Source organism: Chinchilla lanigera, unplaced genomic scaffold (genome assembly GCF_000276665.1).
Source record: "Chinchilla lanigera isolate Chin_1 unplaced genomic scaffold, ChiLan1.0 scaffold00106, whole genome shotgun sequence".
Lineage (NCBI taxonomy): Eukaryota > Metazoa > Chordata > Mammalia > Rodentia > Chinchillidae > Chinchilla > Chinchilla lanigera.
This window is the reverse complement of record NW_004955507.1, coordinates 2,159,720-2,182,188: the sequence shown is the minus strand read 5'-3', so window position 1 is coordinate 2,182,188 and position 22,469 is coordinate 2,159,720. Positions and strand designations below refer to the sequence as shown.

General features: G+C 36.5%; 1 protein-coding gene across 10 annotated transcripts in view; it reads right to left on the bottom strand.

Moving 5' to 3' along the window:
- Positions 1–21,735, bottom strand: part of Cc2d2b (coiled-coil and C2 domain containing 2B) — a 101,880-nt gene extending 80,145 nt beyond the window's left edge. For 5 of the 10 annotated variants that reach the window (XM_013506214.1, XM_013506216.1, XM_013506218.1 and 2 more), the window contains exons 1-8: positions 19,055–21,735; positions 16,916–17,015; positions 10,855–10,915; positions 9,746–9,816; positions 7,739–7,822; positions 3,574–3,772; positions 3,251–3,387; positions 3,023–3,151 (exon numbers count right to left, since the gene is read on the bottom strand). In XM_013506214.1, coding sequence (XP_013361668.1) covers positions 3,023–3,151; positions 3,251–3,387; positions 3,574–3,772; positions 7,739–7,822; positions 9,746–9,816; positions 10,855–10,915; positions 16,916–17,015; positions 19,055–19,206 — 933 coding nt within the window. In that variant the 5' untranslated portion in view covers positions 19,207–21,735. Of the gene's footprint in view, positions 1–3,022; positions 3,152–3,250; positions 3,388–3,573; positions 3,773–7,738; positions 7,823–9,745; positions 9,817–10,854; positions 10,916–15,022; positions 15,046–16,915; positions 17,016–19,054 lie in introns of those variants that run through there. The other 5 variants (XM_013506215.1, XM_013506219.1, XM_013506217.1 and 2 more) reach the window with 5 other exon arrangements.
- Positions 21,736–22,469: the final 734 nt, after the last annotated feature.

Here is a 22,469-nt window from a genome sequence, read left to right as displayed (position 1 = left end):
TCAGTCCACTAACAGCATTATAGCTGAACACGCTGTTAGGAAGCGGGGCCTGGTTAGAACAGGCAGGTCACTGGGTGGTAGGTGACCTGGAAGGGCAGTGTCCTTCCATCCTCTTCTCTTTCTGCTTCCTGACTGCCATGAGTTGAGCATCTTTTCCCCACCATGCCCCCTGCCATCCTATTAGTGCCTTAGAACAAGCTGTCCATGGACTGCAACTGTGAGCCAAAACAAACTCCTCCTTTAAGTTGTTAGTGTTGGAATTTATGTTCCAGAGACAGGGAATTGCCTAGGAGAGATAGTCTCTGTCTGAATACCAGATTGTTTCTCAATTGGTGAAAGTCTGTAGGCCTACATTATACGCAAAATGATTCATGGATGGTTTAGTCCATTTTGAATTTAACCTCATATATTTGACAATTAATGTGACTCATTTTTAATGATCTAATTTGAGAAGGTTAGTGAGTTACTTAGCATGCACAGCCTAATTCTTGCATGTATAGCCAAATTCATCAATTTCTAGTCACTCCCAGCAAGAGCCATGATGAATCTATCTAAAGGAGAACAATAAAGTGGGGCATGGTGGTACATGACTGTAATCACAGAACTCTGGGAGGCTGAGGCAGGATGATCCAAGTTGGAACCAAGCCTGGGCAACTGAGGAAGATAAGGAAACCTCATCTTAAAAAATAAATAAAGGGCTGGAAAGATAGCTCAGTGGAAGGCCCAGTACCACAAAAGAAAATGACAAACAAACACTGAGCCCTGTCTTTGGATAATTCTGGTATACAGTGGCATGTGCTATGGTTTGTCTCCTCTGAAACTCATGTTGAAATTTAACTGCCATTATGAGATATTTAGAGATGGGACCAAGTGAGACCTGTAACAGGTGGTTAGGACTCTGGCCTTACGAATGGATTAATCTATGCGTGTGACTGGTAGGTTAATGGGTTGTCACAAGAGTGTATCTTCTATAAGAGCCAGTTTGCCTGGGTTTCTCTGGGTCTGACATAGTCCCTGTCTCTTGCTATTTGATGCCCTGGTGTGCCATCTAGGACCCTGCAGTGAAAAGGTCATCATCAGATGCAACCTATCAACCATGGCACAAAACCATGAGCCAAAATACAGCTCTACTTTTTATAATTTATAGAGTGTGTGGTATTTTGTTATTTTCAACAGAAAATGAACTAAGATATATACTGTCTAGTCTGTGACAGTGCTATTACACTTGCTGTTGTGCTAAAAAAAAAAAAAAACCCTGTTTCCCACCTCAAACCTGATGTGAACAGATCAATGCCCCTCAAGGAATATGGGCTACCAGTATAGTAGCTAAATATTTCCTGAACTAGGAAGCTTCCCCTCTTCCTCCCCACTTCCTACTTCATTAAGACGGTAGGCAAACAGCCACAAGGCTTGTTTTCCTTTGATTCATATCTATTAAGTGTGTTCTTTAAGGCTCAACTCAGACTCCAACTTAGGGATTCATCAATTGCTAGTAAACTGAACAGATCATTATTAGAAAAAAAAACACAAGGAAAAAAGTTTCCATTTTAAACAACAAAATTGGAAATGAATTTCTAGAAACTGAAGTTCCTAAGCTAGAGATACCTATCTTGTTAGTCAGATTCAGCACTAATTGAAAAGTTATGCTGCTTACTTGGTTTGGATTTCTGTTCCAGTAGAAATAAACCACTCTCTGGCCCTATCGTACTCATTATCTACTAACTGTGGTTCTCAGAAGCTGGAGAAGGGTAATTGAGATGGTTGAATTTCTAACAACACTTGAAGTGAGTTTAGACTGGAGAGCAAAAACTACAGGTAGAAGTCAGTGTCGGCTTCAAGCATCTGAAGAGCTGTCATACAGGTGAAATATTTTATGAGTTCTCTATGACCAATCAAAGTCCAAATAAATAGAAGTGATGAGGAGTAGATTTTAATTCAACAGAAAACAATAAACAAAACTGCAACACTGAAATGAATTTTTTGGGGAGGTAAAATCCCTGACATATTAGTTATAAGCAACACTTGATTTGAGAAGATTAAGTATTCTTCTAAAACCAGATACATGTGTTATACCAAAAACACAAAAACATGGGCAATGGTGAATCAAAGATTAAACAAAGGTCCCCAAACATGCAGACCTTAATGAATTTTCTGTTTATGTACACCATAATAGCTATGATTTAAAAGACAGACAGTACCAAGTGTTGGCAAGAAATCAAACACCTGGAACTCTCACACACTTCTACTCTGTTTATAATTTTCTACAGCCACTTTTGGAACCCTGTTTGGCATTATACACTAAAACTGAACACATACAAACCTGGAAGTAGCATTTCTACTCTGATATTCTCTCTCTCATCTTTCTCTTTGTCTCTGTCTCTCCCTGTATATATATATGTATATCTTTATATACATAATCAGAATACATATCTCTATATATTTATATATTATATGTGCATACATATAAACCTCTTTGTATACATAATCAGAATGCATGTACAAAGTTTTATAGCAGTGTTACTAATAATAGTTAATAACTGGATTCAACTTATAGCCCTTAAATGCAGAATGGATAAATAAATATGTATTCCATACAATGACGTTTTGTACATTAAAAAAGCAAACTACTGCATACAGCAATGTAGAATAAATAATCTAGATTTCATTTATGTAAATTAGGCAAAATTAACAGACAAGAGTAACCTATAGTGGTAGAAGTTATAATAGTGGTTAACTTGAATACCATTAATTCATTCATTATTTTTTCAGAATTAGGATTGGCTTTGATGTTGGATTCTTCTTTTTTCACTTCACATTTTACTTTGAGCATTTCTCCATGTTATTAAATATTTCCCAAAAATTCAACCTTAAGGGATGCTTAATATTTCATTACAGTTTACCTGTTATGTTACTAGATTCAATATATTTAAAGGGTAAAATTAAACTATAAAAATTTGTTATAATTGATATTACAAGAATTCCATTTCTAATTTCCAGTCACAAATAAACTGCTATTGGTTACCTTCTTGTATGTGGTCTTTAGTGCTGGATTTAAAGATTCCTTGTTTGTATTTAGTCTGAAATTCCATGACTGTCTAATAGGTGAAGGTAATGACATTATTTCTCCACTCTCTTCAAACCAACACTTTCCCTGTCAAAAAATTTAAGAAATATAGTAATTAGGTATTTCCCTAAAAGTAAATGTCATGCACCATCCATAGTAGTATAACTTGTCAACTAGTGCACTTGCCTTACTTAGTTTAAGCAGGCGATTTTCCATTTTGTTGCAGGTCTTTTTAAATATTTTTGGCTTTTTCTGAATATAGAATCCTTCATCTTCTAAAATGCGTGGGATCATACCTTTCGGCAGTTTATACTGGTTGGCCACTTAATAATAAAACTTAGATATTAAAGTCAGAAACAGAGAATAACACAGAAAATTTATAATAGTTTAAGATCGATGTTTTTTATTTATCCAGCATACAAAGAAGGTATTATCTTGAAATAAGATTATTAAGATTCATTAATAAGATCCATTAATGACTTGAACATTTTATTGGAAAAGAACATTACCTGGGGAACTACTTGGCACAAAAATATTTGCCTGCTCTTTTGTTTGTTTTTCTTGATCATCTTCATATTCAGCAGCTTTTACTTCAAATAAATCTGTAAAAATGACTTCTTCCACAAAATCTTCATCTTGGCCCTTAGCAACATTTTGTAATTTATTACCAACTGTAAAGCATTTGGAGTAACTATCATTTACCGACCTCTGTTGAATATCAAAAAGAAAAATAAGTTGACACCTTGCCTCCAATGATTAAGATGTGGATAAATAAAATATACTGGAACCTTACTGTGATCTGTAATTCTGATACACTTCATTCAGAACAAGTAGTAGCTGAAAGTGTGCTATAATGAAATTTCACATAACACAGAGGAACTCATCATTATACAATATGATTTTTCTATAGCCCATTTTGCAATTCTCCAGTTAAAGACTGCTGAAATAGAAATGTAATTTAAGGCCCTCCTGCCCTGTGGAAAAATGTTCAAAGATACTGGGTCTCATAATATGAGACTCAAAGTATAGGACAGAATCCAGAGATGACAGACTATGTGGTCTTAACCCCTCCTTTTTTCTATCACTCAGAAAGCACTGCTACCTGAAATAATATGAAATAGGTATGCTGTTTTCTAGAAGGAATTTAAAAGCCAAAAGCAGAAAATATTCAACAAATAAGGCTATGGCTGAGTCATTATAGTGAAATTCTGAAATATAGATATGGAAAAAGGTGTAGTACTAAACAATAAAAATACATATTTTTATATCATGATCAGGAGTCTTTTCACAAACATAAAAGCATTAATTTACTTGTGTGACTTATATCATTTGAAATCTACACATACTGAATGAGAGAGTGTAGCTAAAAGTTTAATTCTCAAAAATTAAGTTAAGGTAAAAAATAAAATAGAAAGAATTAATCACTAGATTATTTGAGTAGAAAACCTTGCACGGTCTTCACTAACTATGACAAAATCCTAAAAATGGTGTAAACATCACCTATGTTCATATCAAGTCATTGTATCATCATGCCTGCTTACTTCTTTCATAAACCCAAGAAAATATCTTATATACATAAATCTTTATGGTGTTATTTACATTTCAAAGAAGGTATGTCACCAACATGTAGGAGCAAGATTTGGCACATGTGCACACAGTCTATCTCTTTGAGGATTCCACTAACAGAGTTACTGATGATCCGTGTCCCGGCTAGACATGCCATACTAAACTTCCCGTACAGCACTTCTAGTGTGTGGACCAGGGCTTTCAACCTGCCTTCAGAGCCACAGTCTGCCCAAATGGTAATCTCTGAAACTGTACCCAGACTCTGATGTACGTCCCTACAGGTGTCTTTTATGATGTCTAACCAATGTGCCCTTATTTTTAAGCCCAGACAATCTGTGACATTGACCAATATAAGACCTCTATGTCCAACTTTTTCTTATTTAGCTTAAGTCCATCTGCTATCCCAGATCGCCTCCTTGGTCTTCACCACGCAATATGTAGCACAGCAGGGACTGGGGCTTTAGCTCAGCGGCAAAAGCGCCTGCCTGGCAAGCGCAAGGTCGTGAGTTCGATTCCCGGTACCGGAGAAAAACCAAAACCAAAAAAAAAAAAAAAAAAAAAAAAAAAAAAAAAAAAAAAAAAATATGTAGCACAGCAGTACCTGTGCAGGGACAGGGAACAATTCAGAAGATAAAAGTGTAGATGCCTCTAAATGAGTATTGAGTGCAACAGACAATTACTACCCCTATTCCCTCTCACAAGAACATGCTTGCTAAACCATGGTGTGACAAAAAGAACCATTGGAAGCCAACTCTGGACCTAGATCAGGGTTCCCTCGAAGAGATACTTGGAGCCAAGCATCCCCTACCTCTCAGCAGGAAGAGGCCACAATCAAATTCAGCCTCCAATAAAATAAGTGCTTTTCCTCCTTGTAATGTGGAGACTACTTTCCTCTAGGCCCCAACCTCACCAGGCAGATAGCTTTTCCAGACATCTCCAAATATCTAACCCTGGAATGTCTCACGCCCAAATAGTCTGTTTGCCACTCCCTCAATCCCAATGACCTAATTTATTTTGTGCTTGCCCTATGAGAGGAAAAAGTGGCCACAGCTACTGTACCTATCCCTGGCGTACTCTGCTGGGTGGGAGGATCAAGGACAGGACTTCTCTTGTTCGACAAGAAAAGTTAATTCCTTAGTCCATACTCTGGGATGGTGGGAGGTCAGTTAACTTGGAGTTTAAGAACACAGGGATGTTTGATAAGCATTTTTTGATATTCCAATATTCATTGAGTGTCTAATATACTCTGGAAATAAGATGAATAAATAGACAAAGCATTATGTAGTGATAAGTATTATGAAGAAAAATAAAGCAAGAGAAAATGCTGGACTGAGTGAGCTGTGTGCTATGATTTTAGGAACAACCATCAGATACAATATCTTTAATAATGTGTCATTTGAATAGAGACCCAAAGGTACCAAAGGTAGTGAGGGGTAGAGCATGAGGATAAGGAAAGGATTTTCTAGGCCAGTGATGGCAAACTTTTTGGAGTTTTTAATGATAGCAAACAGCCTGCTGAGGCATGCGTGCCATAGGTTCACCACCATTGTTCTAGACAGATAAATAGGTTCAAAGACACCAAAGCAAAAGAATGCCGTGAGGAACAGAAGAAAGCCAGTGTGATTGGAGGTAGGTGTGCGAAAGGGCAAAGTAGAAGAAATGAAATGAATCGAGGGTGGTACTGATGGGGCCGGGTCATGTAAGGACTTTAGCATACATTTTAAGTGAGGCAGGAAACCATTAAAAGATGTAAGCAAAAGAATTGTTTGTCCTAGATTTCAACAGGACCACACTGACTACTGCGTGGCATGTAAATCAGCTGTGAGGCCAACAGTAAATAACAGCTTTGTTATGAACAAGGCACCCAAGTAAAAGAGGATCTAAGGATAACATCTGGTTTGGCTCAGCAACTGGAAAAATGGAACCACTATTTACTAGTGATTCTGTTTATATAAAACTATGTGTGTGCATTTATGGGCATAAGCACAGAGTGAGGTATAAAAAATTATAATAGTGGCTATCTCGGGGTAGTAGGATGATTTTTATTTTCTTTCTCATTGTTTTCTGCATTGTTTTTGTACCATTTGGTCAACATTTTAAAAGATAAAGTGTTTATTGTGCAAAAACAAAAAAGGAATGAAAAATAGAGCAAAGAATACAAAGAAAGGAAGTGGTAAAGACTGGAAAGTAAACAGGAGGGCACGTGGGGTGCTTAGAAGGAACTGAAAGGAGGACTCGAGGGATGTGGAATGACCGAGAAGTGCCAGAAGGTACTAGGTGGGACAACTGGGAAGAGATGGCTCGAAGTGGCAGGGCCCTTAAAAAACTGAAGACAGCTGAGCATGGTGGTTCATCCCTTTAGTCCCAGCACTTGGGAGGCTGAGGAGGGAGGGTCGGTATGAGTTTTAGGCCAGCCTGGTGAGTCCATGGCCACCCTAGACTACAAGACCCTGCTTCAAAAAGCTAAAACAAACAAAAAGCCTGTGAAAAGATTTGAAAGACAGAGGAACTGGAAAAAGTTGTAAGAACAGGAGAAGAAAGGAAAGCTAACGAGATAAGTCAGGAGGGGATGGAGAAAGATGAGTGTAACCAACTCATACCTGAGGAAAGGGCAAGCATAGAGCAACAGGGGACCAAAACGGTGGAAAGAACTGATAGCAATCAGAGGGTGTAGGATTGGCCTTGGAGGGTGAAGACTGGAGAAACTATAAGGGATAGTAGAGATCATGGAGAACAACGTGGACACTTGGAGGAATGATAGGGGAAAAAAAGAATACACAGGCTTCCACCTCTACTCCCCAGCTCTATCAATGCTCAACCATCTGTACCTCAGTTTCCTCACCTTTAGGAAAAAGACAATAATGCCCGGTTCCCAAGGTTGTTTTAAAGATTTAAATGGTTCAGTTCATTTTGAAAATTTAGTATATCATTGGCGTTCAATATGTGCTCAGTATATGTAAGGTATTATTATGAACAACTCCTGAAGTCAAAGAGGAGAGGAAGGCATAATAAAAATTTAATCTCCCATCAATTATTGCATTCCATGCCTCTAATAAAGAGTTGTTTTCGTCAGAGTGAGGATGCAAGAGAGAAAGGAACAAATCCAACCTGCTCTGATGACTGGCCCAATGTTGAGCCTTCTTCACCGCTCAGAACGAAAAATGAGAGACCTTCATCCAATAAGACTTCAGTCTGGGGGTTAAATAACAGTAAATCAGTGTTTAGTGTTGAAATGAACATTCTTCTTATAAGTGAAGAAATACTTTCCTGTAATATGGTAAACTATTATTTTAAGAAAGGAAGAGGAGCTCCAAGTTATTTTTATCAAGTTATATTTAGCTTTGAGTCTGTTTAGTTTGCGAGATTTTTAAAATTCTTTTAATGTTTTGGTAACTGCAACATAAAACAGAATAAAGAAAAGCCAAAATCTCCACCTTCCCAAATTATTTCCTCACTTTAATCTGAGAATTAGGAATATCACCTTACAGTTTGAACAAAATACTGGCTCAGGTCAGACTTTTTCTCTCTGCCTATTTTCAAGTATTCTCATGCATACAAGTTTTCACATACAGACACAAGTACCGTTTCATCTCATAATCCTTGGTGGAATTATGGGTAATTAAATATCTTAAACATGGTGTATAATTGCTATAACCTTGCTGATAAATAAGACTTTATTTTTTCCGTGTTGAGGAAAGTGGATCTTTGTAATGAAAATTACATGACATCTTTCTCACATGTATATATTAAAGTGAAGTGTTTTAAGAGCAGTTTATAGTGAAACAATTCTAAAATAAAAAGTAAAACTCATAGTTACTAGGAATAAGGAAATTCAACATCTGTGAATTATACAAGTTTACCTTATAGCCTGTTTGTAGCTGTGATTTAGTCATCCTATTAACTTTAAAAGTTACTGCGGTAGAGATACAGCTTGGTGACAGAGTGCTTACCCACTCAAACAAGTCCTTTAAAATTTTACTATGTTTAAATTTATCTTTTAACAATATCTTATTATACTATTTTAGGATAAAAAGTAATACCAACTAGGAATAGAGAGTGATTGCAAACGAGCATGATAAGCCCAGAGCAGGACTCTGGTGTTGATTGCATAATTCTATAAATTAAGTAAAAGTTATTGGATCATACCCTTAAAGTGAGTGATTTTTTTCTGTGAACAAAGCTGTTCTAAAAAGCTTTTCTTAGCCAGACATGGTGGTGTACATCTGTAATCCCAGCACTTGGGAGGCTGAAGCAGGAGGATTTCCAGGAGTTTGAGGCAGGCCTGGGCTACATAGTGAGTTCAAGGCCAGCCTGAGCTACATAGCAAAACCCTGTCTCAAAAAAACCAAAAAAAAAAAAAAGAAAAAAAAAGTTTTCTTTTTAAAAAAAGTTATTTATCTCAGACTCTTGATGTATATTAATATCAATGAACAGCTGAGTTGAAGACTTTTCCTCTCAACTTGAAGTACAAAATAAATAAATGTTTATAAAAATAAGCATAGTTGTGCTCATAAATCTTTTGTTACAAAAATCAAGACTTCTGAGAGTTTTTCTTTTTAAAAGTATGTATCTATATGTGTGTACATATGTGTTTTCACAAGATTTCATACATAATTGATATGACCCACTCACTTATCTTTTTTGGGTTTTAGGCTTTACAATATAGGGATGTCATGAAACGAGGGGAAAGAGCAGCAAAGAAGTTGAAGCTTTCTGGAATTAAGGAGCTAAATTAAGATTGAACTTTGGGTTGGGGATGTGTCTCAGAGGTATAGCACTTGTCTAGCATGTATGAGCCTCGGAATCACTCCTCATATTGAAAAAAAAAATCAGACAATGGAAAAGACAACTAAATTTCAAATTCTTTTCTGGTACTGGGAATTGAACCCAAGGCCTTTACGCTCAGCCCTTTGAGACAAGGTCTTGCCAAGTTCCTAAACTGTCCAGGCTGGGCTTGAACTTGAGATCTTCCTGCCCCCTCATCCCAGGGCTATGCTTATACATATGTCACTCATGACTATTTCAGTTCTTTTTTGAAAATAACAAGTTTATTATTCTATATTTTTTCATTTAAAGTGGTAAATTTGAAAAGAAGAACTCTTAAAAAACAATTACCTTAGCATTTCTTAGTTTTTCTCTTACTTTGCCTCTTAGTGTCTCTACTATGCTTTGATTTTCTTCTCCATCTAAATAAGGGAACCAACATAATGTAGAGTTCACAGTACTTTCTTATAGTTAAACAACAGTAACAGCAAAACTACTTACTTGACATCTTAACTGCACACATTTCTAAGCATCATTACAATTCCAAAAACCAGGGCATTTCCCCATGAGAGCTTAGAATCCTCTTGTTACCTGAAATACTTAAATCTACGGTGGTTTCTGGCTCTTTTTGTGACTTTTTCACCTTTTGCTCTTTCTGCAGTTATTGGTCACAGTCTTTCTCTGAGTACCTGTTTTAGCTACTTAATATTCATTTTATACAATCAGTGTAATAATCTGACCCCTACTTTGACCAGTTCTTAGAAGAAATGAAACAGTCCTGTAAGGTATAAAGAAGGCCTCAGTTGTTGTGTGCTCTAAACAATGTGTTATTTTTTGCTTAACCCCTGTATGATCCACTGGTTGAAATAAGAAAGAGGGAAGCCCTGAGGGCAGTAAAAAAAACTATAGGATCTCATGGTCAGTTTGCTTTGTATTTTGCTTTTTCCTCTCCTTACTTTTCAGTCCTGAAAGGTTACACTGGTGGAAAAGGAGGGGATAAGCATAGATCTAAATCATAACAGGTAATGAAAATTTTTATGAGCTTAAGTATAGCATTCCTTGGTACAACTTAAAAATTACAAATTAGTTTATTTATATTGTACTCTCAGTCTGAGAATGGCAGTCAGCACATAAAAGGTGCTCAATTAATATTTCCTGGATAAACAAAGCAGAGTTCAACCAGTATTTTTCTCCCCAACATTTGGACATTCTTGAAGCAACTTCTATATCTACAGGCTGTTTCAAACACTACTGGATTCTCCATGTTTGCAGAAAGAGAAAAATGGAGAATATGGAACTTACTTTTACTATATGCATTGATTTTTCTATGGATTTCCTTATGTCTACCTTATATTCCTTTAGAAAGTTGTATTCTTGGCTGAATCTCTATCAGAAGAGTAATCACTTGTATGTTTTAAAAATAAAAACCAAAAATAACGTGTGGTATACTTATTGAAAACCTTTTGAAAGATGCTCGCCTATAATTTCTTCTACTGCAATGTTGTCTGTCCTTTCTGACATCTGTCAAAATAGAAAAGCAGGTTAACTTGCATCTTCATTTTACCATTGAACATCTTTTCATGTGTTCATCAGCTTACTGACCATAATTTCTTTCAAAATGCCAATTCATAGTTTCTTGTTTTTTTAAATTTTAACTTTTTATTAATTTGTGAATTTTGTCTTTACACATGGTAGATTTTTTAAATTAAGGAATTCCTGTCTGTAATATCAGAAAGGATCTATTAATGGTAAAAAATCCAAAGATTAATTCTTTGTATTCATGTATCACCTACTTATTCATCACCTAGTAGAGTCAAATGAGGTCAGATATGTATGAAAATCCTTTGAAAACTCAGTGTTATACCAGTGTTAGCTATTACTTGATTATCTTGTACGGTCTTACAATGTTGAGCATCCTTAGAAAACTTTCCATATCTTTCCCCTGTATTCTTAAATATCTTCTTCCTTATATTCTTCAATGGTCATGCTTTTTTCCTATAGACTAAAAGTAGGCACATTTAAAGGTTTTGGAGAGTGCATGTACTTTCACGGTTCTTCAAATCTATTTCCAGCCTTCACTGTTCTCTTGAGCATTAAAACCATATTTCTATTGGCCTCCTAGTAATTCTAATTTAATATCTTATACCAGATTACCTATAATGGGTCTTTATACTATTGACAGTCCAAATAGGAGTATCATTCATCCCTATCTTTGCCTATGGCTTATTTAACATGTGAATTATAGAATTCATATGTAGAACCAAGTATACAACATTATTAGGATTATTTTACATTTAGAATTAAGTTATTTAGTATACTCAGGATCCTTATAAAGTACTTTATAATTTTTATTGTAATTTGCTTACAAAAGACCCTGCAGACCAAAGCAATCTTAGGCAAAAAAAAAAAAAGAGAGAGAGAGAGAGAGAGAAATAGAAGCATCACACGCTGACTTCAAAATATACTACAAAGCCATAATAATCAAAACAACAGGTTAGCATCATAAAAATTGACACATAGATCAATGGAACAGAATAGGAGCCCCAAAATAAATCCACATATTTGACATTAATTCATTTTTAACAGATTTACCAAATATACACAATGGGGAAAGGACAATCTCTTCCATAAATAGTGTTGGCACAACTAGATAATGAAAATGAAATTATACATATCATATCACATGAGAATGAAATTAGACATATCATATCATATCACAGCATAGCATGGTATATCACATACAAAAGTTAACTTAAAATAGATTAAGTGTAAGATGTAAAATGTGAAATTACTATACAAAAATGTAAAAGAAAAGTTCTATGACATTGACCTGGATGATGATTTTCTAGATGTGAATGCAAAAGCACAGACAACAGAACCAGAAATAGACAAGTGAGGTTATATCACACTAAAAACCTTTTCTGTAGCAAAGGAAGCAATCAACAAAGTGAAGAAACACAACCTACAGAATTAGAGAAATTGTTTGCAAAACATACAGTTGATAAGAAGTTAAAAGTCCAAAATACTTAAGGAACTAAAAAAATTCAATAGTATGAAAAAAAAATTTTTTAGCATGGCAAATGATGTGAGCAATTATTTCTCAACAGAAGACATATAAATGCCCAACAAATAAATGAAAAAATGCTGCTGGGTGCAGTGGCACTCACCTGTAATCCCAACACTTGAGAAGGTGAGGTAGGAAAACTGCTACTTAGAGTACTGACTGTGTGAGCTACCAAGTGTAGGGAGTGGCTGAAGCTGGAAATACTTTGGTCCTGAGAAAAACATCTTGCCTGACACAATTCCAGTCATTAGTTCCTATGCAACCCTGCATCTCATGATACTAACTTTGCAAAAGTATAAATAAACACCCCTACAGTGACTGTCCAGTTCTCTTTTCCCATCTGGAAAGAGGTCACTTCACCCGACCTCAGCTTTTGTCTCATCTATATTTTCTCTGGGACCACTGAGAGCCATGCTGGCTTGCAGCAAGCAAGACCTTGTCTCAAAATAAAAAACAATAGTGGGGTGGGGATGTAGTTTAGTGTGAAAACTCAGTTGAAGCCCCAGTACTGAAAAAGAAAAGAAAAGAAAAAAAGAAAAGACAAGAAAAGACAAAACACCCCCCCCAAAAAAACCCAAACCACAATATAACTAATCATCAGAAAAATGTAAATCAAAAACACAATTATATATTATTTTACCCCAATTTGAATAACCAAAAACATAGAACAAATATTGGAGAGAATATAGAGAAAAGAGAATCTTTGCACACTATTGGGAACCTAAAGTAGTACAGTCATAATGCGAAGGAATATGAGTTTGATTTAAAAATTAAAAATAGAGCATACATATAATTTAATAATTCTATGCCTGGATACACATATAAGGGAAAAGAAATCAGAATCTCAGAAATACTTGCATTCCCGTGTTTATTGCAGCATTGTTCAAAATAACCAAGATATGGGTACTACTTAGCCTTTAACAAGAAAAAAGTCTGTCATTTGTGACAACACAAATAAACCTTAAGAACATTATAGTGTTTTTTTCTCTTTTTTTATTACCACATGTTTGCAGTACATAATGATTACCTTTATCATCGGGAGTTGTTACATGTACATAACACATCGTAGTTCTTTTCTTTTTCATCTCATATCACTCCCATTCTTCCCTGCTCCTTCAAACTCTTGGTCCCATTCCCATTTACAAAAGATCTATTTCTACTTGTTCTTTAATTCATTTTTCCATCCCCTCTTACTCTCCTCCCTCCTCTCCTTCCAGTTCTTGTTCTGCTTGGCATAAGTAGGAAGAGAGATCTCCCTACTTCCTATTATCTATCTTTCATTTTGCTCTTTATTTATACTATGGGTTTCTTATACAAGATAAAATTTAAATTTATGTGTCTGATTTATTTCACTTAATATTATGGTCTCAAGATGCATCCATTTATATACCAATGCCTCAAGTTTATCCTTCTTTATGGAAGAGTAGTACTCCACTGTGAATAAACATCTCATATTTTTTATCCATTCATTTATTGTTGGGTATACAGGCTGTTTCCAAGATTAAGCTACTATAAATTGTGCTGCCATGAACATGGGTATGCATGTGTCACTGTAATATGATGGCTTTAACTCTTTCAGAAAGATACCTAAGAAGGTTGAGGATATTATGTTAAGTGAGGATATTATGTTAAGCGAAATAAACCAGGCACAAAAAGACAGCTACTGTATGATTTTACTTATAGGTGAAATCTTAAAAAGCTGAACTCATTGAAATAAAGTAAAGTGGTGGTTACTGGAGGCTAGAGGGGGTTGGTGCTAGGAGTTGGATTAGAGAGTATTGGAGATAGGTCAGGAAAATATTGATCAAAGGAGGAAAAGTTCCTCCTATCAAAGTTCAAGAAATGTGCAGCAAGGTGATAACAGCTAGTAACAATGTGTTTATTTTTGAGACTTGCTAAGAAAGTGGATTCAAAAACATTCTCACCTCAAAGGAGTGATAAATATGTAAGGTAATATACATATTTATTAGCTCAATTTAGCCATTCCTTAATTTACTTATTCCTCAATTTAGGTATATCACAGAAACATATTTTTATTTGTCAAATAAATAAAATGTTTAAAAATTGAAAAAAACAAACAAGTAAAAATTATTTTGAGGAGATTAAGGGCTCAAATACTAGCTCATAATTTTATAAAGAATTGTAATAAATTGTTTACTTTTTCCTAAGATTTGAAAAAGAAAAAATGTGAAAAGATATTTCTGTTCCATTGTTTGTCAGAAAAAAGTTATTGACAGAAAGTGTTGCTAGATAATTGAAATTATTTACCAAAGGATATTGTAAAGCCTAAGCCCTTGAGTAGATAAAATTATAAGATGAATTCTCATTTGCCTGCAAAGAAGCAAGGGATGACTTTAATGACCTCCATTAAGCTAATTCTATCCAGTAATGTTATGCCTAAATTTTGTGCAAGTTGTTTGCTTGTTTAAGAATCAGAATGTTTTTCAGAGAGCACAAAAGCAATGAAATGTAGATATAAATTGTCTTCAGAAAAACATACCTTTTGATAAACTGCTCTAAGAAACATACATTAAAAATCCCTATAAACTCCATTAATATTTTACCCTTTTAAAAATATCTTCTCTTCTCTTTGAAATCTTTTTCATGATGGATTTTTCTTTTCCACTTTCTAAATAGAGAAGAATGACATATGTTGCTGAAAGACTATTATAATACTTGAGATAATACTCTAGTGTTAAAAATTACTGATTCAACTAAGAATAAAGCAGAAATATTTTATCATTTTTAGTTGTTAATATTTAGTATTTGCTCACTTTTACTATATAATAGAAATTCCGGTTAATGTAATAAGATATACAAAAGTAAGTGGCATAATTTTGAAAAGGAAGAGAACATTATCATCATTTATGTGGTAAGGTTTTTTGGAAAATGAATACAATTTTTATTTCAAAAATCAGTTTATATAAGGACATTTCCAAGTAATATCATAGTTTTGTTGTCTTTTTAAAAAATTAGTACATGTTTGAGTACACCTTGGGGAGTAGGTACATAATATAGCTTGATTCTTTTTTAAGTCCCTTCCTTCCTGCTTCCCTCCTTCCTCCTCTAAACCCCCTTCCCCCATTTTGGTTCTTGCTGATATTATTAATCTTATCTCATGTTTATGACATATAACATTTACATTCATTTAGGTTATGAGGTTCCTGTGCGTGGCATATCTTTATTGTATTTATTTGTATATGAACTGTGATTGAAAAAAATATAGTGAATGTATAAAATTTTTAAATTTTAAAAAATTATTACATAAAAGACATACTGCTATTTATCCTCCTCATAATGTCTACCCCCCCCCAAATTTGAGCACCCATATCCCATCATTCTTGCCACTTTGTGAAGCGGTTCTGGAAGTCCTTTCTTTGTCTTTAGTTGCATTATGCTGGCTGCCTTGATATCTGGAATATATTCAAAACATTTCCCTTTCACGGTCATTTTGACTTTAGGGAAGAGAAGAAGTCATGTAATACCAAATCTGGTAAATAAGATGGATGAGAACACACTGTAATATTTTTACAAGCCTGCCTTTGTTTTGGATGGCACTTAGCAATAGCATTCACTGTATTTGTGTGTGTGTGTGTGTGTGTGTGTGTGTGTGTGTGTGTGTTTCTCATACATAATTGAGACTCTCACTATGTAGCACAGAGTGGCCTTGAACTCACAGGGATCATCCTGCCTCAACCTCCCGCCGAGCTTTACAGGCATGGACTACCACATCAGACAAACATTCACTATAGTTTTAATCATGCCTGTACCAACATGAAAGAGGACTTTCAGAACTGCTTCAGAAAGTGGCAAGAACTATGGGATAAGTGTGCTTGAAGTACACTATCAATCATAAGTCTTTGGGACTGAAGCCAGTTTCTGTAATTTTACAACAAAATCCAATAAAACATCATTTCAATAAAAATCTAAAGAACAATTTGCTCAGAATAACATAAAAATATGCAGCTATTGCCTACTTTGAAATTTTAATAAATTTACAAAATGTAGAAAACATTAGACCTAATAAAAATAGATCTGGTCAGTATAGGCTAAAAAGAATCTATAAGATTGATTTCTCTTCCCATATTCTTTTTTTTCTTTTTTTCTTTTTTGCTCTGCAAGGACCCTTGCAGCAGACTATCATTCAATATAAAGGCTATATAATGTCAGGTCCGTGAAATTGCCCAGATACATTTGCAGAGGGTAGGTTGCCATACAAATTTCTTTCTTTTTTAATTTTTTGTTTGTTTGTTTTGAGACAGGATCTCACTATGCAACTCAGGCTAGCTTTCAACTTACTATGTAACCCCAGGCTGGCCTTGAACTTTCAATGATCCTCTTGTCTCAGCCTCCCGAGTGCTGAGATTACAGGCATGGGCCACCACGCCTGGCTGCAACACAAGTTTCTGAATCAATTCTGGAAGCACAAGACTATGCAAGATCCCACAGCTACCTACCTCATAGAAATGTCCTCCAAGAATCAGCACAGACTTCCTTCCAGCACATTTTTTAATCACCTTGATTGCTTTTGTCACATGCAATTTGGTTTCAGGAGTGCTAGCAGAACAAAATTAGAGAAAAATCTCTATGATATGCAATGGCCCCAAATGCATATTGTATTATCTAGTAATATTTCTTTGGTTAACTTGAGCTAATCAGAAATTTATTTTCACTTTATGTTTCTCCCAGCTTTTGTTGGAACTATATTGGTTTTTAAAAATTTTTATTAGTACATGTTTGTAGTATATAATGATTACATTAACTGTAGGGGATTTGTACAGTACATATAACATAACACATTTCAGTTCTCTTCTCTCACTCCCTCTCCCCTCTTATTTCCGCAGCATCAGATTCATTTATTTACTTTATAAGAACTTATAAAGTTAATTATCATATACACAGATTGAAAACCAGACTAACAGGCCAAAGAACATATAAAACATGTAAGACAATTGTACTGTTAAGGTACACTTTTATATACCCTTTCCACAGTGGACATAGCTTTTTACTTCCTTCTCTTTTTTCCTATTATCAGTTGGAAATATTTCACAGTGTGTCAATGTCCTTTCCTTCTTTAGAAGTCCAAAATCCAATTTTATCCTTATCTCAGTTAATTTGTTCTCACATAGTTTGAAGCAAGTTATTTCCAAACTCTCTTTTAAGTGTTTCTTAAATCATGCTCCTCTAGACTTCTCTGATTTGAATTAGGTTATTATGCCAACAAATTAATCTCACTCAAATTTATGATAAATAAGGCACTAGATAACATTTTTGTCAAAATAACAGTTTATTAAATATAAGCACCAGCTATCCTTTATTGGTAGTAGGATATGGGAAAAAGTAGAATTTTTTTTAAAAAGTCACTTAATTGCTATACAGGAGTAGTTCATAGCATTCTATAAAATAAAAATCATGACTTTAGGTATTCCATTACATGACATGTTTGAAAATTAATATCTTTTAGTTAACTGTGAGCTTATTTTCCAAAACCAAAATCCAGAATAAAGGGACCTGACAAGTATTTTCTCATCTGTGCATTTATATATGTCTTTCAAAGGCATCAAAATGAAATCACCCACTGCTTTAGAGACTAAGTCCTAAATGATAGACCTGTTCCTGGAGGTCAAAAAAATTTGGGACTTCTCTTTTTCTTCATACTTCTGGTACATAAAAATCAAATATGGAGAAACTCAGTATATTTTCAAAGTTTATGTGTAATACACAATGCAATGCAATTATCTTACAAATTAATTACAAGATTTATTAAAACTTATTAACCACAGAAAAACAACAACCGTGAAGTGTAATAAGTCGACGTAAATCCTATGATGTCTTTTATTCTAAGATGAAGAGGTATTTCTGTGACTCAATTGGAGAGGAAATCCAGTTGGAGGCCCTATCTGAAAGTGAAGCCAAAGGCCCTCCTGCTCACTTAAGACTGTTTGAGATTGCTCAGCACTCTCCAATATAAACCTCAAGTATGGCAAGATTGAGTTTTCATATTCTCTTTCCCTCCTCTTTTTGATTTTTGCAACTTCTCCTAACGGAAAGCATTCCATATTTCAAAGTCTGATTCACACTCTGCATCTTCTAGGAAGCTTTTTCTGACTGTGAACCTTGACCTCCAAGATTATTAAGAGTCAGTCTGTCGGTGCTAATTTCTGTTCGTTACATTCTGCCTTGCAAATTCACCTTTCTTCCTATCTTAAAGTCAGGCCTGGACCTGGGGGATGGACTCCTTTATGTCCCACTAACCCTGACAAAGCACTCAGTAGGCATTCGGTAAGTAATAAGCTGACCCACACTGGATACAAAGCAAGCACTGCTCTCCAGCGCTCAAGAACGCAGCGGTTTTCCACCGCATCGTTTCTATGATGGGGAAGACTGAAAAACCGGGTAGGGACAAGTCCCACAGGCCCGTGGGGCTCTGACCCAAAGGCTCCCATGGGTCTGCATCCTTCTTGCCACACCATCCACTTGCCCTGGGTATGTCGGCCCCTGCAGGCTTTCCCACGTAATAAGGCTCCAATACAAGCACAGGACACTCTGCAAGAAAGCTCACAGCGTCCCCGAGAGTGGCTGCAGCTGTCCCTCACCTGAGTGGACGGCACACCTGTTGTCCTGGAAGCCAAGGCGGGGCACCGTGCCTGGAGGGTTGGGCAGGGCCACCAACTGGTAGCTCCAAAAGCACACGAGCCGGGCAAGCTCGGAGCATGCGCAGTGCGACCTGGGTCAGCCCCCAGAGCATCGTGCCTTCCAGAACCTTCTGAGCCGCGTGCCTGTCTCTCGCTTCTCTTGCTTGTGGCTCGCCTGAGGCTCCAGTCGGGCAGCCTCCTGCGACCTCTCGTGTGCAGTACCTCAGCGGCGGGAGCTGCCCCCGGGCGGGGTTTGTTATGAAAGAGCCCAGGGCGGGACTGCCCAGGTCGCGGGGCCCCAGCCTCTGGACCCGCGCGCGGCCGGCTGCGTGGGTGGCGCTGTGAGCACGCGCCGGGAGGGGCCTCGCGCCGGGGCCGGGCGTTGCCGCCGGCGCCGCGCCGCGCTCGCCTGGGCCTCTCTGGAGGAGAGGGGCAGTTTGACTTAAGGGGGCTGGAGTGTGACATCCACAAAAGCCCTGTCAACAGGCGAGCGTGTCCCCCCACCCCTACGCTTGCTATTGGCACAACAAATTTAATATTTTTGAGCCCTAAAATAGGGCGTGCTCATGTAGTATCATACTTGCTTGATAAACAAGACTTCTTCTGCTTTTGTTTTTATTTTTTCTAGTGTCTCACCTCAAGTTAAAATACTGAGTCATATTAACATTTATGTGCTTCGAAACTTGGGAAACTAGGGTGGGGGTAAAGTTAGGGAATTCACTAGTGTGGAGCGCAGTACAGTTCCAGTGCTTACCATTCGCTCAACGCTGGACAAATGTTTACTGGCTGCCTTCCCGGTCAGGCGTAACACTTGGCGCTGCAATGCTGGAGAAAATGGTAACAAGGGCAGCTGTAGCTGTGTGTAGGGTTGCGTCGCAAAGTCCCTCCATCCCGATGTGGGGAACCGAGTACTATCATACATAATTCTTACTAGATATGGATTGAATTCAAATCAGAGCCTCTTTTTCTAACGTAAATACTCTATTTATGTAATTCTCTTAAATTTTTCAGTTATCTTGTATGAGCCTATTAAGAATTTTTAAGCTTTGGTTCTGTATTCTGAATGCACATATTATGTTAACATAAAAATACTATTAATCTTTTTATTCTGATATTCAAGACTCTTTTAGAATTATTTTTATTTTTAAATAGCACAGTGACAAAAACTAATACTGTCATAACCTTACAGACCAAAATAAACTATAGTGTCTCTGACAGTGTTGCACTGAAACAATATTAGGAGAGTTTCATTTGAGATTAGTAAATCCTACCGTGCCTTCGTTTCAGTCATTTTGGTAGTGAGAGGGAAGCAGCACTGATTCGTCCACTGCCCGGGGTGGTAGAGAGAGCCAGACACAGGAAAGCAACGAGAAAGAGGCTCCCTGAATCAAAATCTCGCATCAGAGGGGTTTAGAAAAGGCAGGTGGACTGCTGGACCGTGTTACCCCAACCCCTGGATCTGGTGTACACAACCCTTTGGGAAAAGTTCGAGCTCCCTGAGGGAGAAATCTGGCATTTCAAGGACAGCCAGGATGATGGAATAAGTTCCCAATCCTTCTACCCTCCCCACCAGGAGAGAAACAGCAACGTCAGAGAAACTGAAAAGCAGTGAATCGTATATGAGAGGATACCAGGCACAGTTTAAAAACAAGCCCACCATTTTCAGTGGCTGTGCCAACAAGCATTGCCTGCGAGTGGTGGCACCCTGGGGAGATAAGAGACCAATCTGACTCAGAAATACTCACCCACTGCTTCCCCAAACAGTGGCAGTGTGATGCCCACAGGTGTCCTGTGCATAGTCCATGTCCTCCAGTAGAGACCCACATAGGAGCCACCAACAACCTCCTCCAGGGGTTGTTGAGTGCAGTGAGCCCTACAAACCTTCTAAATTCCTGAGTCAGCAAGTGATGGTTTAGGCAGAGGGACTAAGGAAGGCCTGAGGGCAGAGAGACAGAGGCTCTGTTTCCTAGTCTTTAAATTGTTTACTTCTGTTGTCCATATTTTCAACATATTTTTTAATCTTTTTTGTTTCTGTCTGGCATCTTTTCTATGAACTTCAGTTCTTTTCTATACTGGTCATTAATGCTTTGTATCATTTTGTTTAGCTCAGCTAGCTTTTCATTAGTGCCTTCTATATATCGCTGATCACTTTTTCAAATTAGGCCTATTATCTGCTTAGTTATATGTTCATGGAGCTCTCCAAGAGCCTTATTGATATGTTTTGTTATCTCATTTTATTCTTTTGAATAATTTGGCTGGTAGCTTTTGATTTCCTCTCCTTTAATGTCCCAGGCATCAACTTTGGGGGAGCTGGGAGCCTTTGGAGGCATTCTGTTGCCTTGTCTTCTCATGTTTCTAGATGTGTTTTTTATGCAAGCTTGCAGCTTGATTTCAGTGGAAAGTTTTGTTGCTAGTATGGAGACTTCCATACTTAACATCTGCTTTCGTCAGTGCTCTCTGGATGTGGATAACTACTGGCCTTTGCTTGTCTCAGGATCCAAACACCTTTCTTTATTTAAGAGGGGAGCCTCCAGCATGACCAATTACAGAGGGACCTTAGTTCATTGACAATGTTTGTTTGCAAACAATTAGGTTTGCAAAAATTTGGTTTTGTTTGTAAAATCTGCATTAGGTGACAAACACAACCATGGCCATTTTTCCCACATAAACACAAACGTGGCCATCTTTTCCAAAATCATAGAAAAACAAAAGTTCATGAACTGAGCTACCCCTGTAATAATAAAAATCAGCATTAATAAGAGCATCAAAGACAAACTGGATATTGACATACCCTATGAATTAATAATGAACTTCCCTTAAACATTGAAAAGGTTGATAATTATACTATAAACACTAAGACAAACCAAATATTTACCTACAGTAAATATCTACCAAGCCAGTATTCAACAGCAAGAGAATAGATTTAACTAGCTGTCTAAAGATTCATAAAGCTTAATAGTTACACAAGTAAAGGTAGATGGCTGAGAAAACTATGAAAAAGTACAATTTTTAAATTAATTAATGGGAAAAAATAAAATAAAATTAATTAATGAAAGATGAAAAGGAAGATAGTAAAATAAGATAGGGGATCCTATTGAGGAGTAAAGGGAAACTGATAATACTAGAAAGTAGTCGCAGAAAAGAACAACATGAAAAGGAAGAAAAGGCAGCAAAATACAGTAAATTAAAGAAAGAAGAATAGAGAAAAAGTTAAAGGGGAACAGAAAAAAGGGAGAAAACCCTCCAAACTTCTCCAAACAAAACTGATGAAGGAAAGAGAAAATTTTAAAAAACAGAAAGGTTTAAAAGATTGAATAAAAATTATTCTGTGTTTTTGAATGAGTGGCTTCTTTCCAGCATCAGCACACTTGGAATT